General features: G+C 44.0%; 1 protein-coding gene across 2 annotated transcripts in view; it reads left to right on the top strand.

Annotated features, from left to right (window-relative positions):
• The window catches only part of LOC123373338 (solute carrier organic anion transporter family member 4C1-like), a 108658-nt gene extending 83248 nt beyond the window's left edge, over positions 1-25410 (top strand). For both annotated transcript variants that reach the window (XM_045022330.1, XM_045022329.1), the window contains 5 exons: positions 2116-2269; positions 6312-6499; positions 11881-11945; positions 14448-14585; positions 24014-25410. In XM_045022330.1, the coding sequence (XP_044878265.1) occupies positions 2116-2269; positions 6312-6499; positions 11881-11945; positions 14448-14585; positions 24014-24138 (670 nt within the window). In that variant the 3' untranslated portion in view covers positions 24139-25410. The remainder of the gene's footprint in view (positions 1-2115; positions 2270-6311; positions 6500-11880; positions 11946-14447; positions 14586-24013) is intronic.
• Positions 25411-27039: the final 1629 nt, after the last annotated feature.

The following is a 27039-nucleotide window of genomic DNA, read 5'->3' as shown; positions in this document are numbered from 1 at the left end:
ACTTTGAATGTGGTGTGGCTAAATCTGTAGGTACTGAACTGATGACTCATTCCTCTGAGAATCTCTCTTTGCAAGAATATTTTGACTGATGCTTGAGTTAAAATTGAATATAGTCCCATGAAGTTGGGAAGTAGGTGGGTGTTTATTGTTTTGTTTGGAAATTTTGAAGGCAGCCATCATAACAAACACTACCTCTTTGTAGAAGATAAAGATACTTTTATGCCCTTTGCCTTTGTATCAGTGTAGTACCAATCTTTCTGCACCTATTAATGCTGAAAATAATTCATTGTAAAATTTTTGAGTTAAGACACATAGAAACAATCCTTGACATGGTGCTGATATCATTTTGTGCTCTGATTCTCACCAAGAAAACTTAATTGGCAGTAGTGGTGATTTTGTACAGTTGAAATGTCAAAATGATTCACTTGAGACCATGGATGGAACTAATGCATTGTGCATTCTCGACTCTATTATGATAATATCTCAGGAGAAAAACCTGCCCCACCAACATCCCCTTCACCTCCTTGAGCTCTTGAAGAGAATGAATGTGGTGAAATCCCTGCTGTTCTGATGGCACGCTGGATGCCAGTCTCTGTTTTGCAAAAACTACACATTCCCTAGGAGGATTGTTAGGGTCAATCAGCTGGTTCCACCAGTCAAGTTTCCCTGGAAAAGTAGTGGAGTAAAAGCTTCTCCCACTTGCTTCAGTTGCATTAGAGTCCATGTGCACCAAATAAACACAATAGTCTTTTCCCTATGTGCCTGGATTTGCTCTTTGATAGGAGCATTGCTGATAAGTCAGTTTTCAGTATATTTTTGAAAAATTTAAGATGTCTGCAGAAAATTCTTTTTGTATAACTATAAAGAACAAAGACATGTTACCATTCAGTAAAATGACTGAATGCTTCTAGACATAGAACTTTGATGTAGCATTCCACATGCAGTTTGACTGCTGTGCATAATAACTTAGTTTTATAGCTAACTGAACAGTCACTGGCAGGAGAAGTGAATTTCCCTTTTAAAGATATTCATTTATATTTTTTAAGAGTCTACTTCTAGGAGCACATAATAAAAATAGAAGTTTATAAACTGACCCAAATTTCTCCCAATTGAAATTGGAGGGTGTTTAAGTGATAGTTTACAATATAGCTTGATTTGTAAACTACTGATATTGCAGCATTCCCTAGTTTCAGTAGAACTAGCTGTGAAACAGCTTCTAATGCAAAGTTGTTTAATGTGCTGTTACCCTCAGGAAATTCATCCTGTCCCATCCTTGTGCATTGGGGGAAAGTCTTTCTAATTTGCTTCTCATATAACTTTAACAGTTTAATGTTATAAGACTGTGCATGAAGTTTACTTCAGCTATTGATCTATAGTAACTTTGCCACTCTGGAGGTGAGAGGACTAAACCTAGATTATGTAGATGTAGTACACAGGAGTTAAAGAACTCCTTTATCTGTGTTACCAATTCCCAGAGCAGCTGTGCAGCTCTGGGACAGAGCTTAGGTGTTGTTTTGCCACTATGCAGTTAGCACATGTAGCCTTCTTGGTGTTTGAACAATCCAGATGTCATCTGGCTAAGGGACTAATAAAACAGCAGATATCTGAGAGATGGATCATGAGTCAGACTGAGTTAAAGGAATAAAATCAACATGATACTTGATCAATAAAAGCAGTTAAAATGGCTTATATTTTACAATATAATTTTCTACTTTATCTTTAAAATGTGTTTTTTCTCTTGTCTGTAGCTTTGTTAATGATCCAAAAAACAGCTAGGGAAGCTGAATATACAGAGTATATAATAAAAATCACTAGACAAGTGCTGTCAGATGCACTGAGTATACAAACTAGATTTTTTCCCTTAATATTTCAGTATAGTAATTTTAGGTATTACAATAAGTATAAAAATTTCACAGAGAAGTGTGATCTTTACTTTGTAATTAGTTTGAATGTTATTATGGTAGTAATGTATGTTTGTGTAGAACTGTAGATTAGTGAGCATATGAGCATTCTATTACTGATTCGTGTCTCTCTATTCTCTATTGTAAATTATTCTTAAACTGAGTTAATGAAATATATTGTTTACTCATTGCCTGTTTAATCTTTACCTTACAGAACAGGCAAGTTACAGAACTTGACTGCACCATGTAATGCTAACTGCAACTGCTTACGCTCCTTTTATTACCCAGTTTGTGGCAGAGATGAAGTCCAGTATTTTTCTCCCTGTTTTGCAGGATGTACATCTTTTACTGTTCAAAAAAGGAAAAAGGTATTTTTTATGCTATGTCTTTAAAAGGAAAAAAAATGCACAGTTTATTCTGTATCTTGTTTCTTAGGAAAATTTGTATGCCATTTTCAATTATTATTAAATGTAAGATAATTGTTTCCATTACTAAAACAGTGAATCAACATTAGCTTTATAATACATAATTGTTAACTAAAATAAGAAAAAGAAAAGAAAACCCAAACAAAACCCCCTCTCTGAACCTAGAAGTGAATGAGGGGTCTAGTGTCTCATAGTTGTTACATGTCTGAAGTGTTTTGTTGCAAATGTAGTTCTCTGTGACAATTCCAGCATTGTACTCATTCCGTAAAACGATAGATGGACTAAACAGAAGATGCTACTATTGGTAATTTTTAGTGTCCAAAACAGCCAGTGGCTTTAAATCAACACCTGGATTTTGAGATTTACTTATGTATCTAGAAATTATTTAGAATTTTCTTTGCTGACTTGTCAGAAAATTCTTCTTCTGCTTCTTCTTCTTCTTATTATTATTTTTGTCTCTGAATCAGGCTGTAAATGCCATCACTGAGAGATTAATTCCAGCACAGGATTACTTGATATTGACCTATATACCTTAATATAAATTACTGCTGTTTTAACAAACTTCATCCCTGTAATATAATCCAATAAAATAAAATTGTGACCTTTGAACAGGATGGATTAATTTTCTGAAATTATCTAAACTCCTTTATTTGGGGCTCAGATGATGATAGGACTTAGATGCTTGGCTAAAAAATCATGTGCCTCCAGTCAGTGTTAAATTGATATATGGATCTTTATCCATTATTATACAATAACGCCCCAAATGCATTATCAGTTCATGCAGGTTTGTTAGGATCAAAATAATTCCAAAAGCTGCTGTCTTTCTGTGCAAGGGTGCCAGAGCAGTCTGGGAAGGTTGGGGCAAAAAACATTTTGCTTGTGCTGGAGTCTTAAGAGTAATTATTTTGGGATCCCCTAGAGAATAGCCTTTCAAATGTCAAGGTGAGATGAGAGGAAGGAACTTGGGATTTCAGCAGAGGTGGCATTAAAGTTATTTCCTTTAATAGGCAGTGTTGCAGAAGTGCTAGTGAGCAAGTTTACAGACATGCAAGTAGAGAAGAATTCGGAGGCAAGGATAATGCTATGGTTACAGCCAGAAAAGGTGAATTTTAGGGGAGAGGGAGTTGTGCTAGCGCATGCTGCTCTTGCTCCAAAGCAGTTCTGGTTCTGAGAGTTAAGTCCTGCTCTGATGAATTTCTTTCACTAAATTCATGCAGGACTTAGTTCTATAGGTGCGTGCAGCTTGGGGAACAGGGAGAATACAGTGCTTCAGTACCAAAAGGATGCCTGCAGAAGATGGCAGCTACACTTAGCCATGTAGAAGTATAAGAACTGTACCACAAGAGAAGGAAGGAAGCTGCTGTGTGGAACTTTTAAGACCAATACATATGGAGACCTGCTCATGTTTGGTTTATAAACTCTGGTTGGCAGTTGCTTCCTCCTGATCTCCCCAAAACAGTGCTTCAGGCCCTTTGCCCCTAAATCTGAAGCAGGTCATACTTCTCAATTCAGGACAGCATGGACAAGAATCATCATCTTGCCATGTCCTCAGGCACAGTAAACTCTTAGATTCCCCTGCTGTGGAAAATGCTGAAAAATGCACAGTGGGAGAAGGCAGGCAGAATAGCAGCCAGTCAAGGTAAGCTAGAAGATGGCCTCTTTCATGGCTTTACCTACCACAGAGAGACCATGTAGAATCTGAGTAAAAAGGTAAATAAGACAGGAATTTGCACAGCCATACAACTTCATTATACACAGGGATCTGTGTGAGGTTGTGGCTATTCCTTGTTGAAGGAATATTAAGCTCTCTCTCTTTTTTTTTTTTTAGAAAGACTTTGAAAAAAAATCTGGAGGCTTGTGATGGGCCTGGTGCCCCAGCGCCCCCTTGTGGCAGGGGCGGGCTGGGGGCTTAGCGCTGCACCACTCGCTTGTCCTTTGGTCTGCCCCTGGTAGCCGGCGTATTACGGCCTAGCGGCCGGAGTCCGCAAGCGCCCCCTGCGGGGCGGGGTAGCGCGGCCTAGCAGCCGGAGTCCGCAAGCGCCCCCTGCGGGGCGGGGTAGCGCGGCCTAGCGGCCGGAGTCCGCAAGCGCCCCCTGCGGGGCGGGGTAGCGCAGCCTAGCGGCCGGAGTCCGCAAGCGCCCCCTGCGGGGCGGGGTAGCGCGGCCTAGCGGCCGGAGTCCGCAAGCGCCCCCTGCGGGGCGGGGTAGCACGAGGTGGGGTAGGGGGACTCGGGCCCTCCCTCTCCACCGAGCCCCGACCCAGGGCCCTGTTTGTGGCAAGTTCTCCTTGCCGCCCGCTCGGCGGGGATCCGTCCGCAACACCACTCACCCCACCCTCCTCTTAAGGGGAAATGCCTTAATATAGTGTGTGCCAAACACAAGTGCCCAGTACCTTTGCTTCTGTATCTTACCTTTTCCTCACTATCCTGCCCCCCCCAACACACACACACTTTGTGTATTTAGAATGCAAGTTTTTCAGAGGCTTTGCCTTCCTTCGTTTAAGTCATGCACTATGCCCAATAATAGTGCTTTATAAATAAGGTATAATACATGATTGACCTCACTGGAATGTACCAACAACCTTCTGAGGAATAGGAAGCTATATTAGAAAGAGCATTCTACAGTTTCTAGCCCTTTCTGTTGCTAATGAGTGGAGAATATGGAAGTCGAGACTGAGAAATATGAAAGTAATCCAGTGAGTATTGTTCTTGAACAAGGACAAGATATTTAGATTAAGTTGAAACAGGACAAAAGCTGAATAGGCACAACAGTGGCAGGGTAGCCACTGCAATAATGCTGTCCTTCAAGTGCCATATGTGATATTATCATTATCTTTAAAATACAGCCTGGAGGTGCCAACTGAGATTAGTGTTTCATTGCCATAGCCACTATATAAACAGATGATGAGACAGTTTTTGATTTACAGTCCAAATAGAAAATACAAATGAGAGGGAAGTTTTTGGCAGACCTGAGTCCCAGTGCAGTGCCTTAACTATAAAAGGCCATCCTTCTTCTCTAATCTACCTTTGGGAATTATATTAGTGGAAGTGGAGAGGTTTGACCAGAAATTTTATTGAAAATATTAATACTAAATCAGCCAATGCTGACAGAACAAGTGGATCTTTAGAATCTTGCTGGATAAAGTGTGTGTATGTGGGAAACCTTCCAGGTTATAGACAGACAATTGTAATTTAGGAATAAGGGTTTGTTAAGGCAACTGTTAATTTTATTAGCCTATGATGAAAAAGGGTTATTTAGAAATTAGAACTAGCACATGAAAGGTATCCAGACAAAAAAGCATTCATACTTTCAGAATTTTGAATAGCTTCATATTGCTAATTTGTAACAAGAGGGTATATTTATGGGAGTACAGCACTGTCCTGTTTTGGGTTGTTTATTCTCAGCTTTACTTTTTTCTATAAAGTGCTTGAAACTATCCACTGACGAATTGAGGGGACACCAGCAGAATATTCAACTTTTCGTGTTCTCAGTTTACTTATTCTCACCCTGAGGTTATGTTTAGTGCAAAATGAAGTAATGCCTAATTAATAATAAAGGGGAAGATTTAAATTAAAATTAATCTAAGCTAATAATTAGTCTGGCAAAAAAGGTTTAATGTCTAAATACAAAATATCACAAACAGCGTTCAGGAGTAACTATTGTTTGGGTAATAGGAGACCTCTTGTGGTAGCTTGCCAGCCCAGGAGGAAAGCAAAGTAATAAGTGGAGGAGAGCGTTAGTCTTTACAGTTGGAGGCATGTAAGTGAGTATAGTTATTGTCAAAATTAGGTGGAATAACCAGGATAGTGTGGCTAAAAATATCACAGAATAAATTAAGGGTTCACTAAGTCAAGCACTGTCCTTGAAATAAGTAAGTATATGTTAATGTGTGGATGTCTGATCACTACTTAATCTCTATCAATTACTATAATTTACAATTTTACATATTTTGAAATAATACTGTTTGCTGTGTGCATTACTTGTAGACTTACCAAAAATGTTCCTGTATTGGGCTGCCAAAAAGATTACCTGACACAGAAGAGGTCCCTTTTGAGGCTCTGGCTGGGAAATGCCGAACACAATGCACATTCTTGCCTCTATTCCTGGGCTTTTTCTTTTTTGCTGTTGTTTTCACTTTTATGGCTGTTACTCCAACTACTGTGGCCATCCTCAGGTATTTGGTTTTTATACTTTTCAATAACATATTCCTGGCTTCACAGCAGAGTATAAACTTAGCATGGCATGCTTCCTTCCCCAGACCTGAAGAAGAGCTCTGTGTAGCTCAAAAGGTTGTACCTTCCACCAACAGAAGTTGATCCAATAAAAGATATTACCTCACCTACACTGTCGCTCTCAGTGGCAAGGAATGTAACTATTCTGACAACTTGCAAAATAAATATTTTAAATAGTTTATTCTTTTTATACAGGATCAGCTCTATAATCAAAATGTGTAAGGAGGGCTTTGCACCCGTCTGCTACTCCCTAAACTCTAATAATCACCGTGTAGTGTATAACCAATTTTAAGCAGGTTAAGCCCGTTGAACATTAGATGAAGAGATTACTGTCATCTGTAGATTATCTACTGTTTCACAACCACTTTTTCTCTTATAAAAATAGAAATAGTTTCCTTTCCACTTGGTGGCACTACTTGTAGCACAAGATTCCTTTTTAAAGAGGCAGATCACACTCTATCAATAAGAGAGAGGAAAGCTAGTCTGTTTATCCTTACACCATACATATTCTCATTTTTGATGAAGCAACTGGCTTTGCCTGCATCACTGAGACATGGTTCAGTGCCACCTCCAACCCTATCTTAACACAGCCAATCTTCTCATGTGTATGTTACAAGCCAAGACAGTATCCAGAATGCACCAGATAAGAGAAAGTGGAGTAACAATCCTGTTCCCCTCCAGCCTCTGATACTGAAGACATTCCATACCCAGAAACAAAAAGTGCATTCATGTGGGCTGTGAGGCAAAAGGACAAAAGGAATTTAGGAATTATATTGGTTTACAGACCTCCAGGTGAAAACTTCAACAACTTCCTGGATGAACTCTCTAATACATGGCCCAGGATGGTATTGGAATCCCCAGATTACTTGTCTTCTATTATCTCAACCTTCACATGGACAATCTCAATTGTATGGTAGTACTTTGATCTCATGACCTATACAGAACCCATCAGATTCTTTCAGGTAGTCTCTGACCTATATATGTCACCATATGTGGTATGTATGTTGAATCCTGTCTTCCAGCTAGGACTGCATATTGGAGATATCACCAACATAACACTCTCCTGAGCTGATCATGACCTCTTCCAGGTAGAGATCAAAGCCTGCCTGCCTTCCTTTCTTCCCATCAGGATAGAGAGCAATCAAAACTGATTTGCCCCCAAAGACTCCTGAACTCCCTAAGTTTTCAAATCTCCTTAGAACAAGTAACCCAAATACAAAGCCAAGGTGCTGATGAGTTGGTACAACAGTACGATCACCTGTTGTCCTTTACCATCAATGCTTTGGCCTCTCCTCCACCTTCCCACACTGACCAAGAAGAATACTCTGCTTCATAGGTGAACTACTGCCAGTGAAGTGCATAGGTGGAAAGTTAGAGTACCAGTGGTACAAAAGACACTCTGAATCCCTCTGCTAGCACACAAACTGTACCGAATATCACCACTGACATAAAGGAGGCAAAATGAACCTTCTCCTCTTCAATCAGCATGGCAGAATTGGGGCCAGAAGAACTATTTCTCATATTGAATCAGCTAATCAACCCAGATTGCATAACTCAGACACCAGACCAAAGTGGTTGATGCTTCGAACAGCTGCCAACATACTTCATTGATAAGATGGAGTGGAAGATGATGATATTCATGCTGTCCACCCTGTTAAGTGAGAAACCATGACTAATGTCATCAAATTGGTGACCAAACATTGATTGTCAATCTCCCAGTCAAAAGACCAACAAAATACACCTACCGCTTCAGGGGCAATGTACTAGGCAGATTGAACCTGGGGTAGAGATCTGCCCATTGAATGTTGAAGGCCTTTTACAGTCCATGTGCAGCTTCCTGGAGAAAGCACTGAAGATGATTAACACCAACATCCTTGCCCTCCAGGAGACCCATGTTGCAAATGAAGAAAAAGGCCCATTGCTATAACATCAACAGCTATAAACTTATAGCCAGCAATTACCACCCAAAATATGGGTTGGCAATCTACATAAATTAGGAGATCAATGAATATTTGGTCCGACCTCCTACAGAGTACAAAGAAACAACTAGAATCTGTGTGTACATTGGCAAGCTTACTGTCCCTAACATGAGTACTTGTGGCACCTTAGAGACTAACAAATTTATTTCAGCATAAGCTTTCATGAGCTACAGCTCACTTCTTCGGGTTGAAGTGTTCTCCGACTGGTTTTTGAATGTTATGATTCCTGATGTCAGATTTGTGTCCATTTATTCTTTTGCGTAGAGACTGTCCGGTTTGGCCAATGTACATTGCCAATGTACATGGGAGAACACTTCAACCTCTCTAACCACTCAGTGACCGACCTGAAGGTGGCAATTTTGCAACAAAAAAACTTCAAAAACAGACTCCAAAGAGAAACTGCTGAACTCAAATTAATATGCTAATTAGATACAATTAACTTAGGTTTAAACAGAGACTGGGAATGGTTGGGTCATTACACTAATTGAATCTATTTCCCTATGTTAAGTTCTCCTCACACCTTCTATGGGTCATCTCAATTATCACTTCAAAAGTTTTTTTTCTCCTGCTGATGATAGCTCATCTCAATTGATTAGATTCTTCCTGTTGGTATGCATACTTCCATCTTTTCATGTTCTCTGTATGTATAAATATCTTCTGTCTGTGTGTTCCATTCTATGCATCCGAAGAAGTGAGCTGTAGCTCATGAAAGCTTATGCTGAAATAAATTTGTTAGTCTCTAAGGTGCCACAAGTACTCCTGTTCTTTTTGCAGATACAGACTAACACGGCTGCTACTCTGAAACCTGTCCTTAACATATATACATCAGCTCTGCCAACTGCACAGGATCTATGCAGCAAACAAAGCAAGCAAAGAACTGACACACTGGGCATTGGCAAATGATATGCTCCACCTTTTTGATGCGAAATAGTATTCTCTTTCCACTCTGCAAGATGGGGCAGAGAATACTGCCCTGACCTGATGTTCATCTCTAAAGATGATCCATGCCCCCAAAGCTGAAGACTTTTGACCATTTTACTATGCACCTAATCACCCCTGCAAAGAAGAATAACTCCCATGGACACAGGTCATTATACACCAATGTTTCTCACCAACTAGTGCATGGATTGGTGCTGGTCCCCGAGATGACCCTGATATAGTTTAGGAAGTCAGCAAGCTGGTTCCTGGTATCAAAAAGGCTGAGAAACACTTTCATATACTACTTGCTGGACTCCAGAGATCCAAGATCTCTTCTGCAACTGTGAGGAGTGTAGGGACCCAGAAATTAGAAAATCTCTTCTGGTATTACTGGATGTAGCAAGATGGAAACTGTGGCTCAAGCAGACATGCCTGGAATCTGCTGAGACACCTAGGGGCTGCAAATCCCACACATGTCACTAGGTCACAGCTGAAAGTCAATGCCATTGCTGCTAAACTTTTGTGGACATCAAAACAGCCAGTGGATAAACAGTATCGCAGACAACTCCGGCATCAACTCTAGCAGGTGTTGTTCACATGTGCTTCACTGTCCCAGTGGTCTGGACTATTCACAAGTAAGGAGATTGATCCAGTCATTTCAACCATGAAACTGGGAAAAGCAGTGGGAAAAGATGACATCTGCCACAAGTTCCTATGTAACCTGAGTTCAGTGGCATGGAATTGGCTGATGCAGCATTTCACCAACATCCTAGAGACAGGTGAAATTTTCTGCTTGTGGAGAGAAGCACTCCTAAAGCCTGGAAAATCTGCAGATGACCCTTCTAGTTATAGGCCAATTTCCCTCTTGAGCACCAGCTACAAGGTGATGGAGCATATGATTTTGAACTAAACTGGGCCCACATTTCAAAGCCTTCCTCTTTTGTGAAATCCTCCCACCATAAGTAACACTCACAATTTGAACATCCCTCTTGTTCCCAAATCCCTGCCATACACACATTCTTACTCCCTTACTCCAAGCAGACTCCCGATCCCATAAAAGGAGATGTGCTAAAGACTCCTAGAAATCTTCTGAGGATTTTGCTGTTGCTATTGATTTTTATGTTGAAGGTGCTCTGATTCTGATGATGAGAGTGGCAGTATAAAATTCTAAGAAAGGTAGGCGCATGTTAACCACAACTTGGTTGTCTTGCCAGTGTCTGAAACTCAGATGGTCTTTGATCCTGAACACACTCTGCTAGAGACTCACTAGATTCCAAATTAATATGTAGACCTATAAATGTGTGGGGCTTACCTTCCCATTGAAATGAGACTTCATTAATACCATGTTAAAGCAGCTGTTCACCCATGCAGAGCTACAATATGGATGTTAATACGTGTCATAACATTCAGAGCATGATAATTGCATCCCTGTTATACAACTTGTAAAGTCTCATGGCCAAATTTAGAAACAGTGCATTAACATTTTTACTATTTAAAGCTTACAAGTTACTTGAAAAGCACATGAATTTATAGAATAACTTTATATACCAGAAAAAGTACTAAGATAGTGGTTTAACATACTGCACTGTACTGTATTATCATGCTTCATTGCATTGATCTTCTGTTCTTGGTGCTCCAGCGTGAGTCCACATGGGAGTTGCATTGACAATTCGATTGAGTTAGTCTGGAGGCAGAGAAAGAGCAGCTATGTTTGGATTGGGGAGGATAAGGGGAAAGCAATATTTTGTGTTTGTGTCATCATACTTCTCAAAAATTACTTGAGATTGCTCAAAGCCTATCCCTTTCAATTATCAGTAGCATACATTTTACTGGGATGCTGGACTGTTAGCAGTAAGGTTCAACCAAAATCGTTTATTTATTATGCTTGCTGCTGCTTGTTGTATTGCCTTATGTAATGCAATATGCTGATGCAAGACAAAAATCTACAAATAAGTGCAATATCTACTGATTATACATTTGGTCCAAAGCATTAAAAAAACCCACCTCTACTATGTACTTAAGCATAGTCCCCTGCCACATCTCCACTTCATAATGATTAACCAAGACATAAGTAATGTGCGTGATCTAGAACTGAATCCCTTGCTTTGAATATCTTGTGAAAATACATTGGGAAAAAGACTATGATGATTTCTCCTGCCAAAGCTGTCTGTGCTTTATTGCAGAAAACTAGTATAGTATATAATGCATAATGATATATTATGGAAGTTGATTTTTGACTCTTTTGTGAAGTAAATTCCATTTAAAGTTTTTAGGTTGCTTTGACTCCATATACAGACCAAAGTATTAACAGATAATGTAATTTTTCAAAAGCCCAAGTGTAACTTACCAAAAAAACAAGATGAAAAACATCAGTTTAAGTTAAATTTACATTTGATAAAACCCTTAAACTGCAATTTTGTTTGCAGGTGTGTGCCAAATAAACAGCGTTCATTTGCTCTGGGAGTGCAGTCAGTATTTCTACGATTAGTAGGTATGACATTTATTATCTTTTGCTTAAATACCTGTCCCAGCATAAAATGTCTAATTGGAAGACTTCCTTTTCAAATACCCAGACCGACTAATTTTAAAGAAAATGTGTATGAATGAATTTGCTGCAGTCTCTCTGTCTGAAAGATTAGGCCAAACTCAATCTCGAAATAGCTTAGAATTCATCATAGGAATTCAAATGTGGTACTTTACTTATTTTTTAGCATTAATGCTGTCTTCTCTATAAATAGTTGTGCAAAGAGGCTAAATGGGTATGCCAAAGGAAACAAATCCCAACTGCAGAAGAATAATATTTAAACTTGCATCCTCTTAACAAAAGCAACCCCCCTCCTCCCAAAAAAATGCAATTCCATTCTTTGAAAACTTTCAGGACTTTTAAGACTCCACCAATCAAAAATTCTGTGGTTCTGTAACACTTCACTTGATGATATTGAGTTCCTTTAGCCACATTTTTATTATATAATTTAACACTGATGAAAATGACAGCACTTTAGATGTTACAAGTAAAATGGTAAAGAATATATGAAACCTGCTGCAGTGTTTTGTGTCCTTACTTTTAATGGGTACATATGTACATTTTAGAAGTCTGGCGGACAGATAATCTGCATAATTTAGTCATTCATTTCCAAACCCCTTTTAAATGGTTTGTGCTGACTTTCTATTTTCTTTATTAAATTATTTTTTGGGGGTAACTGATGTGGATGCAGAAACAGTGAGACACGCATGCCAGAGTATGGTTAAATGTGAAGGACGCAACATTTAAAAACTATTACACAGCAAACAACTTCTCCAAGTACTAGCAAGGCCATTCCAGTATGGAAGTTAACTAATGGCCTCAAGTTCTACAAACCTGAGGGTGGGTATGAGCGCATTGCTCCCCTACACTCCAGGCTTGCATGGGGACCCTGGCAGGAAGCTAATGTCCCAACCCATTTACCTCATCCACACTGGAGGTAGGAGAGATAACATGAGGGGAGCCCTACCCTGCACAAGACATGGAGCCATAGTCTCTTACCATGCAATGTTGTACTCAGGGCCTGTTGTAATAATTGAGCCTACAAATTTACCTTAATTATAAGTTCAATTGTAAAAAGTAAGTGAAAGTTCATAAAGTGTCGCAGCCTTTCAAATTAATGTTGATGGGAAAAGTTGCAAAAGGGAAATGGAAAAAATAAATTAGTGCAAACAAAAAGACCTAGTAATATAATTCAAGGACTGTGTTAAAATCATGCCAAGTAAACAAGACACTGTGGGACTGGGAATTAATGAACCAAAAATTGGAAACTAGTTCTAATTGATGGATAAAATAATGAGGGACTGGACTATTCCACCTACCACTCCTTTTTGGAGTCCTTTAAAAAAAAGAGAGAGAGATTCTAGAGAGAAAAACTGGCTACTCGAGCAAGCTTCATCATCAGGCTGCCACCCCCAATGTCTCCTAGGATCCAGGGCCTTCATCATTCTGGTCCCAAGAGATGTCCTGACCAGACTAGCCCCTTCCAAAACACCCCCCAGATCACATCACTACTGCTACCAGCTCTAGCTAAATGCTAAATAGTACCTAGAATAAGACAAAATAAGAATTTAACAGCCACAACAGCTCCAACCCAGATCAGCTAACTTTTCTTTTCCCCCCCATCCTCCCAAAAAGACAGTTATTATTATCTCTAATACCATCTAACTTATTAGCCAAGGAAGTTTTTCCCCCCCCAAAAATCTGTGCCTCTCAGAGAATAGGGGAGTGAAAAGATGTGGTAGAACTGAGATGGTTGGTAAAAATAGCACCAAGGAATTGAGAGCTTTTCCCTTCTTAGCCAACAGATAACTGTTTACTGAGCTGCATTTCTTAAGATCAGTACATCAGGTCGTTTGGAACTGGAGTGACAGTACATGTGTGACACAGTGTTCAGTTATATATTGTACTGTTTGTCATCACTTAGGAAAATCTATTCCAAAATCCCTATCCACGTCTATCATGTGTAAGGGGATAGCTTATGTTTTTACATGAGCACTGTCAGGATTTATTATATAATTTAAATACTAATTTACATAATGACTGAAATACCTGAAAGGGCTTAAAAATTGTACATATTGGATCCCTAACATATAGCCACCTCTTGGGTGGGAGGTGACAACAAATGAGCACACAATACTGCAATGGGAAAGAGAGTAAATATTGATCCAGGACACTAGGGCAAACTCCCCTTCCTAATAAAAGTACTATAGTATCTTTAGCGTTCACACGGAGTGGATGGTACCTTAGTTTTTAAGGTATTCTTTGCAAGAACGTACAGCAAGTTGCATGGTCCTCTATCTCAGAAGGACAAAGGGCTAAAATAAGATGATGAGATTTGAATGTCTGGTTCTATAATCTAGCTACTCAAAACTTGATGCTTCAATCACCAACCTGGCCTCTCACTCTATGAATTCTGTTGATTCAGTTAAGACTCTTTCAATTATCTTTGTACACTTGTATCTCTTCTAGGCACTATTCCTGGACCAATTTTGTTTGGTGTGGCAATAGACAGTAGTTGTACTCTGTGGGATATTAATAAATGTGACATTAAAGGAGCCTGCTGGGTCTACGACAACTCAAAAATGGCCTACATGCTGATTGGTATAAGTAAGTGATTGCATATTTAATATGTACATAACACAAATGAGTGTTAAAATCTTTAATAGCAAAAGGCATAGCTATTTTGAATTTCACTGCCAGGTGACAATTGAGGAGTAAGAAAATAGCCTAATAAGACTATGTAATAAGTTTACATAGAACTCAGCACTTTGCAAAGAGATAAGACAAGTTCCCTCTTCTGAAGGAACTACTATTTACATAAGACATGATAGTCAAAAACCAGGCAAGACACAGGTCCACAGTTTGGTAGAAAGGCTGTGGGGACTCTTGACAATTGAAAGAAACAAGGAGGGATTGTTTGAAGAGTTAGGTATTTAAAGATAACCTAAAATGGTTTTTTTCTTAGGTGGCTTGTGCCCTTTATAGCTTCCTTATAGATGAACAAGAGCCTGAAATATAGTGGGATTTGTGTGGTTGCCCTCCACCTTCCCCCCAGTTTTTTGAGGCAGGAGGGGAGTTCCTCTTGCTGACTTCCCTAGTTTGGCTGGAAGATTATTAGAGGTCTCACATAAATATTGGCATTTTCTCACCCTGTAGTTATAATTAAACTTTTAACAAATACATATTTTCTCCCCAGTGTTAGTTTAGCATTGCAGTTGAATGAGAGTTCCAAAGAAGAACAAAAATAGACCTTCAAAGATTCTGACTAAAAATTAATGAGTTCTTCTTCGAGTGATTGCTCCTATGCATTCCATTGTAGGTGTGCGCGCCGCGCGTGCACGGCTCTCCGGAACATTTTTACCCTAGCAACTCCGGCGGGCCGGCTGGCACCCCCTGGAGTGGCGCCGCTATGGCGCCCATTATATACCTCAGCCGGCCCGTCCGCTCCTCAGTTCCTACTTCCCGCCCGTGACGGCAGTTGGAACAGTGGAGTGCTCCCTTACCTCCACAACCCTAGTGTTTCTCCATAGTTCTAGTGTATATAGTGTTAGTAGTTAGTTAAGTTCTTGTTATAGTTGTATATATATATAGTGTATAGAGTTAGTAGTTAGGGAATTAGAGGGCTTACCCCTCTTCTTCCGCCCCGGTGCGGGCTTATGCCCGGAGCACCGGGGTTCAAGCCCTGCGCGGCTTGCCAGCGGCCCATGCCGGTCAGCGACCCGCACGACTCCTGCCTCCGCTGCCTCGGAGAGTCGCATAGACCAGATAAGTGCCCGATTTGCGTGGCCTTTAAGCCTCGTACGAGGAAAGAGCGGGACTCCCGGCTAAAACAGTTACTGATGGAGTCTGCGCTCCAACCTCCGGCGCCAGCTCCATCGGCGCCGAAGCCTACCTCGACGAGCAGCGCACCGGCAGCACCGAGCCGCTCCGGTACCGAGCCAGCACCGAAGACCCGGCGCCACTCCCTCTCCCCGGGGAGGAAGCACAAGGTGCCGAAGACGGCCACTGCAAAACAGCAGCGGAAGCCGTTAGCCCAGCCGCCTCCGACGAAAATGGTGCAGGCTGCGGCAGTGCACGCAAAGTGCACCGGGCCGTTGACTCCGGCGCCGCAAGGCCCGTCGAGTCCGGCACCGCCCAGCTCCCCGGTGCCCACCGAGGAGGAGCTGAGGATCCCGTCGACGCCTGAGGCGTTCGCGATGGCGAGGGAGCTAATCGACCTGACGTCGGCTCCGTCCCATCAGCCGCTGGCACCAACGGTGCGGACACTTAAGTCCCTCGGCAAGCCTGCGATGATTCGTCCTCCATCCCCGGGCGACCGAGGCGACCGCGGCTCCAGGATCCGGACTCGATCCCAGTCCCTCTCGCGGAGACGGTCACCGCCGCACCGCTCCCCATCCCGCCGGCGATCAACATCGCGACGCCTCTCAGCGTCTCGGCACCGGTCGCAGTCCCGGCACCGCTCTCCATCGCGGGGCCAGTCGTACCCCCGGCGGCGCTCCAGGTCCCGGTCGAGAAGTCACCGGCACCGCAGCAGGTCCGCATCCAGGCACCGCGGACATCATCGGGACTCCCGCAGCCGTTCAAGGCGCTGCAGATCGAGATCAAGATCCGTTTCCCGGCACCACCGGTCGAGCTCCCGGCGCCGCCGGTCGAGCTCCCGCCGCCGCAGGTCGAGCTCCCGGCGTCGTCGATCTCCTTCCCGGCACCGGAGATCTAGCTCCCGGTGCCGCCGGTCCAGCTCCCGGCACCGCGCGGAGCGGAGGTCCCGCTCGCCACTTGCCTCCCGAGACAGCCGGCACCGACCTTCGGCACCGGAGGCTCGTCTCACGCCGGCGCTGGATGCCCGCCCAGGCGCCGCCACTGCTCCACCCTGGCCTTCAAGGGAACCCTCCGTGGCCTCCCCTCAGGGCAGTGCGGTGGACTTCAGAGCCGGGTCACTTCCACCGGACCATGGACCCCAGTATTGGGGGCATTGGGTACCCTGGGCGCAGTATGAGCAGGGACCTCCCCTGCCACCCAGGCAGCCGGGCTCGGCGCTGTCGGTGCCAGTGGCCACCATCAGTAGACCCCCCCCGTCTCCACCAACTCAAGCCGACGCCCACGGCCCACCTTTAGGGCAGGACTCACTGCCACCAGATCACCAGGCGGTGGAACAACAACAGGAGGAGGTGCTGCCGGGCCACTCCTCGTCCTCCTCTCCCGATGAGGCGGTGGCAGGGGCGTCGCCATCAGAGCCCCCGCCTATTGACCTCAGGGCGCACCAGGACCTTCTCCGAAGGGTGGCAAAAGCCATTAATTTGCCCATCGAGGAGGTCCAAGAGGTCGAGGACCCTATTACCGATGTTGTGGGAGACGAGGCCCCCGTCAGAGTGGCGCTCCCGTTTATCCGCACCATCCAGAAGAACAATGCCACCATTTGGCAGTCACCTTCCTCCGTCACCCCCACGGCGCGCGGCGTGGAAAGGAAGTATTCAGTCCCGCCCAAGGGGTACGAATATCTGTACATACACCCCACCCCAGACTCTCTGGTGGTCCAGTCAGTCAATGACCGCGAGCGTCACGGACAACCTGCCGCTGCGCCGAAGTCCAAGGAGGCCAGGCGCATGGACTTATTAGGGCGTAAGATTTATTCGGCGGGCGGTCTCCAACTCCGCATCGCTAACCAGATGGCCCTATTGTCCAGATATGCGTTTAATATCTTGGGGTGCCTCGCAAAATTCAAGGAGCTGACCCCTCAGGACTCCCGCCCCGAATTCTCGGCGCTGCTGGAAGAGGGCAAGTTAACCTCCAGAACCCTGATTAAAGTGGCCGTGGACGCAGCTGACTCGGGGGCTAGAACGGTGGCATCCGGAGTGACGATGCGCCGCATTGCGTGGTTGCAGTCTTCCACCCTCCCACCTGAGGTCCAGTACACCCTCCAGGACCTCCCGTTTGACATGCAGGGCCTGTTTTCTGAAAAAACGGACGCCAGGATTCAGACCCTAAAGGACGGGAGGGTTGCAATACGGACACTGGGCATGCACACGCCGGCCACGCAGAGGCGTTCGTTCCGTCAGCAGCCCTACCGTCCCTTCAACCAGGCCAGGTCTCGGCCGTTTAACAATCGCCGCACGGCCCCCTTCCGCCGTAGACCGTCGGGGGGACGGCGCAACCAGGCTCAGGGCTCGTCCAAGGCTCCGCAGGCTCAGAAGCCGGCCTTTTGATGGGACGCCCGAGGTCGGCCCACCACTCTCCCCCCAGGATCCATCCCTTTTGTTTTCGAATCGCCTTTCCCGCTTCCTTCCGGCGTGGTCTGCTATAACATCGGACAGCTGAGTCCTCAGCACCGTCCAGCACGGCTACCGCCTACTGTTTATTTCGCCCCCTCCCTCCCACCCACCTTCCCCGTCCCTCTTCAGGGACCCCTCTCACGAGCAAGTCCTCTTACAGGAGGTCCAGTCTCTGTTGAGCGTGGGTGCCATCGAGGAGGTGCCTCCCTGCAGGCGGGGCAGGGGATTCTACTCCAGATATTTCCTCATCCCCAAGGCGAAAGGAGGTCTTCGTCCCATCTTAGACCTCTGGGAGTTGAACAAGTACCTCTGCAAGCTCAAGTTTCGGATGGTAACCTTGGGGTCCATTATCCCTTCCTTGGATCCGGGAGACTGGTTTGCCGCCCTCGACATGAAGGATGCTTACTTTCATGTGGCAATTTACCCCCCCCACAGACGCTACTTGCGCTTCATGGTCAACGAGGCCCACTACCAATTTGCGGTGTTACCCTTCGGCCTCTCCACTGCCCCGAGGGTATTCACCAAGTGCATGGCGGTCGTGGCCGCAGCTCTCCGTCGTCGCGGAATCCATGTGTACCCATATCTCGACGACTGGCTGATTCGTGGTCGCTCTCAAGAGTTGGTGGCAGCTCAGGTGTCCGAGATACTGCACCTGTTCCGGTCTCTCGGCCTCCTTGTCAACGCCGAGAAGTCCCAATTAGTTCCGGCACAGCGCCTGGAGTTCATAGGAGCGGTCCTCGACTCCAACCTCGCCAGGGCCTGCCTCCCTCGTCCTCGACACGAGACGATGGTCTCGCTCATCCGGGTCCTGCAGGCCTTCCCTTCCACGACGGTGCGGTCCTGCCTCTGCCTGCTGGGTCACATGGCGGCGTGCACTTTTGTGACCGCCAACGCGAGGCTGAGGCTTCGTCCGTTCCAGATGTGGCTGACATCAGTGTACCGCCCCCACCGCGACCCTATAGATATGGTGGTCATGGTCTCGGACCCCACTCTCCAGACGCTCACCTGGTGGCTGGATCCGGAGGTGGTCTGCGCAGGGGTTCCGTTCCGCCCCCCTCGCCCGTCGGTCACCCTGACCACAGACGCTTCGGCGCTCGGATGGGGGGCTCACATGGGAGACCTGCACACCCAGGGTCTCTGGTTGGCCCAGGAACTCTCCCTCCACATCAACGTACGGGAGTTGAGAGCGATCCGCTTGGCTTGTCTCGCCTTTCTAGCACACCTCCGAGACCGCTGCGTAGCGGTATACACGGACAACACGGCGGCCATGTTCTATCTGAACAAGCAGGGCGGGGCCCGATCCTCCCCGCTGTGCAAGGAGGCGATGCTCCTATGGGACCTGTGCGTGACCCACTCGATTCGCCTCGAAGCGTTCTTTCTACCAGGAGTGCAGAACACGCTGGCCGACCGTCTGAGCAGGTCCTTCGCCTCCCACGAGTGGTCCCTTCGCCCCGATGTGGCTCACACCATCTTCCGGAGGTGGGGATTTCCCCAAATAGACCTGTTTGCCTCCAGGACCAACAGGAAGTGCCACAGGTTCTGTTCGTACCAGGGTCGGGCTCCGGACTCCATCTCCGATGCGTTCCTCATGCCCTGGACGGGTCCCCTCCTATACGCGTTCCCCCCGTTCCCGCTGGTCCACCGAGTACTACTCAAGCTGCGGAGGGACAAGGCCCGCGTCATACTCGTCGCTCCGGCCTGGCCGAGGCAGCACTGGTATACCCTGCTCCTCGAGCTCTCGATTCGGGATCCCATTCCCCTGCCGTTGTGGCCGGACCTCATCTCTCAGGACCTCGGCAAGCTTTGTCACCCGAACCTGCAGTCGCTGCATCTTACAGCCTGGTTCCTGAGTGGTTGACCGACGCAGAGAGGGGTTGTTCGGCGGCGGTGCAGCAAGTTCTGCTTGAAAGCAGGAAACCCTCGACACGCTCTACCTACCTCGCGAAGTGGAAATGCTTTGCTCTTTGGTGCGATCAGCGAGGTCTTAACCCGTTCTCGACCCCTATCCAGACGGTCCTCGATTACCTCTGGTACCTGAAGGGCCAAGGTCTTGCGATCTCGTCCCTGAAGGTGCACCTGGCAGCACTGTCAGCCTTTCGGCCCGCTATAGATGGTCGCTCAGTCTTTTCCAACCCAATGGTTGCCCGCTTCCTCAAGGGGTTAGACCGTCTTTACCCTCAGGTGCGTCCGCCTGCTCCGACTTGGGATCTGAACCTGGTTCTCACCCAGCTGATGCGGCCACCCTTCGAGCCCCTGGCCACGTGCTCTCTGCTCCATCTCACCTGGAAGACGGCCTTCCTCGTGGCAATCACATCCGCCAGACGAGTCTCCGAACTCCGTGCCCTGACAGCAGGTCCCCCATATACCGTCTTCCACGGGGACAAAGTGCAGCTTCGACCACATCTGGCCTTCCTTCCCAAGGTGGTGTCGGCCTTCCATCTTAATCAGGAAATCTTCCTCCCGGTTTTCTTTCCAAAGCCGCACGCCTCACCTCGTGAACAGCAGCTCCACACCCTGGACGTCCGTAGGGCCCTCGCCTTTTACATCGACCGGACAAAGTCCTTCCGGCGTTCCTCCCAGCTCTTTCTGGCAATTGCTGAGCGCATGAAAGGCGAGCCAGTTTCCTCACAACGGATTTCATCCTGGGTGACGTCCTGCATACGAGCGTGCTACGAGCTTGCTCGCGTCCCCCCGTGCCGACTCACTGCACACTCGACCAGGGCGCACGCCTCGTCGGCCGCCTTCCTGGCCCATGTTCCCATCCAGGACATCTGCAGAGCGGCCACATGGTCTTCAGTCCACACCTTCGCCTCCCACTACGCGTTGGTGCAGCAGTCTCGAGACGACGCAGCCTTCGGCTCTGCGGTATTACACTCCGCCACGTCTCATTCCGACCCCACCGCCTAGGTAAGGCTTGGGAATCACCTACAATGGAATGCATAGGAGCAATCACTCGAAGAAGAAAAGACGGTTACTCACCTGTAGTAACTGGTGTTCTTCGAGATGTGTTGCTCCTATCCATTCCAGACCCGCCCTCCTTCCCCACTGTCGGAATAGCCGGCAAGAAGGAACTGAGGAGCGGACGGGCCGGCTGAGGTATATAATGGGCGCCATAGCGGCGCCACTCCAGGGGGCGCCAGCCGGCCCGCCAGAGTTGCTAGGGTAAAAATATTCCGGAGAGCCGTGCACGCGCGGCGCGCACACCTACAATGGAATGGATAGGAGCAACACATCTCGAAGAACACCAGTTACTACAGGTGAGTAACCGTCTTTTTTTCATCTGATTTTTTAAAGGTACTCGGGTACCTTTTGACTTCAAAGATAGATGCAAATGACCATCCCCTTTGGCAATGAGGCTACCTATTTAGATGTTTAAGTTTAGCTACCAATGTTTGAAAATTAAACAAACAACCCCCCAAACAAACAAAAAACAAACAAATCCTCCCCACCAGCTTTAACAAATACCTTTTAAGCATTATCTTTTTAAGCTATTGATTTTATTTAGGAAGTTTATCAAGTTTACAAATCCATGCCATATAAATAACAGAAACAAAACAATAATTACAACAACTAGCTCTTGTCTTTATAATGTCTATTTAAACATCAGATCTTTCTATTTAACAAGGTATTACCATCATTATGATATTTAGATCAGGCATATCTATCAAGTGTTAAGTAAAAAAAAAAGGGTATGTGGGTTTTTTGAGGCAGGTGAATATACTTTGAATATTGAATAAAAAGTAACCAAATATCTAAGTATCTATCAGTTCTCTGCTATTTTGCTGGGTATATGACTAGTGTGTTAATGTATGTGTTTCCGTGACTTCCACCTCCCATTTTTTTAAGCCATTCCTCTATGGTTCGGCTGTTTTTCTTTTCCAATAAGATGCTACCAATAGCCAACCAGCTACCAACAGATGACAGAATAATTTTTCATTTCTTCTAGTATGACCATTCCCACAGATCATTTGGTAATAAATATCCAACGTTTGATATTTGATTACGGATTGTATACCAGGACTCTCTAATGAATGGACATGCCCACCATAGATGCATAAAATCTCTTTCGCCACAATTTCTTAGACATTTATCCCCATTCAGTCTATCTATATTTTTTAACCTGACTGGTGTGAGGTACCATTGAAACAGTATCTTAAAGACAATTTTTTTATTGTGCTACAAACTGATGTTGCTGGTCCTCTTTTCCAGATCAAACCTCATTCCTTTGGGATAATTTCCCTATCCAGGTGCTTTTTTCCAATGTGTCATATATGGACTTTTTTTGTTAGAAAAGTTGTCTGCAAAGATTAATATAAATTAATTTTTGTTTTTTCCCTAATTGATCAGTTGCCATTGCTTCTAAAGTTAGCTTTCTGTATAAAACAGGTTTTCTAAAAAGTAGAGAAACATAAAGCCTGACTTGACAGTAATGATACCAGGGGAGAGTGGGCCAGTTTAAGTTAGTTTTGGTCTCTAAACAAGTTAGAAAGTTCCTCTACTGAATAGCTGGCCAACTTTGTGTGACCCATAGTTCTCCTAATATTTGAAGCTCTCTGCTTCATGATTTGGACTGAGATCTGGATTACATTGTACATCAGGAGGAGTGAGGAAAGAAAAAGAGCACAGACTCAATAGTTTTCCCTTTGCACATCACCTTTAAGGAGGGAATTGAGGAAGGATATAGAGGACTTTTGATGAATGAGGACATGAAGCTAAGAATTGGAAAACAGGGTGAGCAGGAAGTCAAAAGAACTGTGAAGTGTACTTGAGAGGAGGATGTGTATTCAGGAAGATTATTCAGAACATCTTAAGTGAGGATGAAGAGTTTCAGCACAGTGCAGGAGGTGACAGGAAGCCAATGAATGGACATAATCTGGGGCACTGTAGGTAAAGCAAAAAGGGAAGATTATTTTATTGTCTTGAACAGCCTGGAGTGGAGGAGAAGAACAGAATTCTAATGAGTATTATAGTTCTCACAGCAAGTGAGAACCAGAGGGCAGATGAGGGACCAGATCCAAAGCTCCTGGAAGTCAATGGAAAGACTCCTGTTGTTTTTAGGGGACTTTTGATTAGCTTTATGGATAAGCATGCTTTCTGCCATTAATGGGTACCATAGTATGGAGCTATAGTATTGAGTCAAGTTTACACTAAGACTTTCAACTTAGAAGTAAATATTTTTAGTTCTTTGCTTTATACCTTTGTGGCACTCTTACGAACTATGGGGTCACATATTTATAGCTTCTGTTGGCCAAACTCATTGCACTCATCAAGAGATCATTACATCCCTGCATTTCCCCTTACATTCCTCTGTGTCAGAGGCTTTGTATGCCACTCACCCCGCATTATTATTTGTTTGGGAGATAAGTCATTCAAGTGTCAACATGTTAAACTCTATTGGGAGGATGAACCATGATGAGACAGGTATTATAGGAATTAACAGGTGCTGTGGACCAGGTGTTTGATCTGTAGACAGTTGCAGAGGTGTTTGAAGCTGGGGCTGTGCTAAACAGATGACAGGGTCTCCATATGTCCCCCCATTGTCCCCCTTTTGGTTGTCTGATTTACCCCCCAAATCAATAGTTTTGTCATAGATGTCTAGATAATTTTGAAATTGATCAAATGGGATGTTTAAAAGTTATGGCATGACAGACAGAGAGATGCCATCAAGTTGAATGTAAGGCTTTCACAAGCTCTGTCAATTAACTAACTATATGTATTGACAGTTGATCTTCAACAATAAACAATTTCACTTTTCTTCATATAAAGGTGCAGCTTGTAAAGTCATCACTATCATTTTTATTGTCACTGCATTCTGCTTATATAAACCGCCACCGGACGATTCTGCAACTTTGCAAAAGGATGCTGAAACGGTGTCTGCTGTTCACATGTAAAACTGTTATGAGAAAACCAGGAACTTTAAAAGAAACCAAGAAGAATATACACAGCTACTGAAAGATAAGCTGTGTGACAGCTTTAAGTGCAGCATTATCTGAACATGATTTAGTTCTTAAACAGCTTAAAATGATTTTAAATATTTGTGGATATTTTGTGTAACATTAATTCAAACTCAGGAAATTTTATATTTCAACAATGTACCTTTAAATATCACAGGAAAGAAATTGGGTTATTAACACTTTTATTTTTAACTTTCCGTATACCCAATCAAAAATACTGTAAATATAGGAAATGTCTTATAATTCATTGAGTTAAGCAAATTTCAGTATTATCAGTAGAACACAAGAAGGATGACATAAAAGCTGAACTGGAATACCCCAAAAAAGCATGAATAAACATGAATAATTGTTACTGCCTATAAAGGCAACATTACACCCTAAGAAGACAGACTTTAGGACAACAAAATAGTAAATGGGTGTATTAAAGGGAGCTGTCAATTTTACTTTAAACTGGCAGGAATAACTTGTATCAATGTTTTGGGCTACTAAATAACATTTAAGATTTGATTGATGTAAATTTATTTATACCATAGTTTCTTGAGTAGGAAGAAATAGAAAAAAACAAGCACTTCTGTTTTCTCAATCTATTTTGAACAAGTTAGGTTAAAAGTTTAAATTGTGATAACTTTTTGTAATCTTAAATATATTTGTAGGAAAAGAAAGTAAAGAGTAGTTTTCTTTATAGGAAAACTAACAAACTTATAAATAATAAATGTTTGTTCAACTGGGTGCCTTAGCATTTGAATTCGGACAATATCCAAAAGGATGATGTCAAATATTCTTGTTATATATTTTTTAGAAAGCTTCATTTCTCATGATATACACTCTGGAAATTTTGAAAATAAAATCTCTTTTCTTAAAATGTTTTACTTGTTAGATGTGTGCTAGCTCATTATTTTGAGGTTACTCCTAAGTGCTTCTGCACTAATTATTTTCTAAAAAAGGGATTTAATTATGTTTGCTGAATACAAATACACAATGAAAGACTATGCAAACACATTGATAGAAAAAAGTACATCCAGTTGGGACCTTGCAACCTTGAGTAAATCTTTAAAATAATAGGGTGTGTATCTGTAAAAAACTTAAAATAAGGTGTACATGTCTTAGTAAACACAATTTTTTAGCATTAAACATTTTATTACATGAAAATCTATTCGATTTAAATATTGTTTACTATGGTGAAATAAATCTATTTTTAAATCTGGTATATAATGCTGTTTTTGTTTTTAATGTATATGAGATGTTATTTGCTTTGTGGGTTGGCTTCAAAGTTTCTGCTTAACTTTGAAGTACCAATAATGAATAACATCACCTTCTACCTAACCCATTTGTGTCTGTGTGCATTCTGTGTCTTGGTACTCTGATGGGTACACTGACTGAGCCTTTGGGATTCAGAAGAGGAACTTTTTGTGTCATCAGCCCCTGCCACCCTGTGCTGGATCCTGGGGAAAGAAACCCACTTACCCTTTCTTATAGGCCTTTATCAAGGACCACTACTAGTCGGTAAACAAGAGGGTTTGTTTGGCAGATGGATCCTATTAACCTGCCACTGAGTAACCATGTAACCTGGGACTAGCCAGGCATCCACAACTAAGGACTGTAGCTCAGATAGCTGGAAAGCATAATTCTCCGCTTTGGACTACCTCTTCCTTCTAACTGCAGCTCTTAAAGACACAGAAACAGAGTCTGGAATCTAAGAGAGAAGGTCTCATGGTGGATCTTCTGTTTTTTGTTGGACTATTCTGTTAACATAAAATAAACACAGCAACCAGGATGTGGCGAAGATACCCTCCACCCCATTTATTGGCCACATGCATCCAATGTCTTCATTGTGGGATTAGAGAGTGTTTTTAGTCTAATACTTGCCCACAGGATAATGTTAACATAACTTTTTGATTTGTATAATTATCAGTGTTATCACATATGGTCCCTATGTTCCCTTGCACAAAATGTGTGAAGGAACAAAACTAATTCTGAACAGAAAAGGGAGAGGAAGGGATGTGCTTGTGGTTAAGGCATTGGGCTGGGACTCAAGTTCAATTCCCAGCTCTGCTATGGACTGCCTGTGTGACCTTGGGCAAGTCACTGAATTTCTCTGTTTTCCAATCAGTAAAATAGAGATAATGCTACCTCTCTCCTTCCTGTTTGTCCTGTTTATTTAAGCCGTGAGCTCTTTGGGGGCATGAACTGATTCTTACTATGGATGTGCATACTGCTTAGCATAACTGGGGACATGGCAATTCAAGGAATTAACAATAACTAAAGGACAAAAATGCAGGTGGCTGGACTAGATAACTTATTAAGGTCCATTCCAGTTCTACATTTCTATGATTCTATGAGGCATATAGGAGAAAGTGGATTGTGTTCTCCTTCTGAGAGAGCTACCTGCACCTTCAGTTGCCATTGGGAAGAGGTGCCCAGGCAGAGAAGGAAGAAGTTGTACTGCAGATGCACAAAGACTCTCCTCTCAAAGCTGTATAGCTTGTTGAATATGTCATCATAAGTTGCAGTAAGTTCCCAGTACATCATGTGATTGACCAGAGGCAGTGCATATGTACTACAGAGAACGAATGAGAAGCAGTCCTTCAGTTCTGCAGTAGTGCCTGAAGTAGCATGGAGACCCAAACTCCATGAGATCCCCTGGGTTTAGCTGTCCTTTCTCCTTTGATTTTGGCTTTCCTGGCCAGGCTCTCTTTACACTGACCCACTTACATAGTTACAGCTCCACACTTCTCGAGGTGACTGTAAAGTTAGCACTCAAATGCTAAGACCTCCTGTTCTGTGTGTTTTTGTGAGGCGGGGAGGGAAGGATGATCCATTGTTTGAGCTGATTCATTC

The sequence above is a fragment of the Mauremys mutica genome, chromosome 6, assembly GCF_020497125.1.
Source record: "Mauremys mutica isolate MM-2020 ecotype Southern chromosome 6, ASM2049712v1, whole genome shotgun sequence".
Classification (NCBI taxonomy): domain Eukaryota; kingdom Metazoa; phylum Chordata; order Testudines; family Geoemydidae; genus Mauremys; species Mauremys mutica.
The sequence above is the reverse complement of the archived record's forward strand: the minus strand, read 5'-3'. Positions and strand labels throughout refer to the sequence as shown.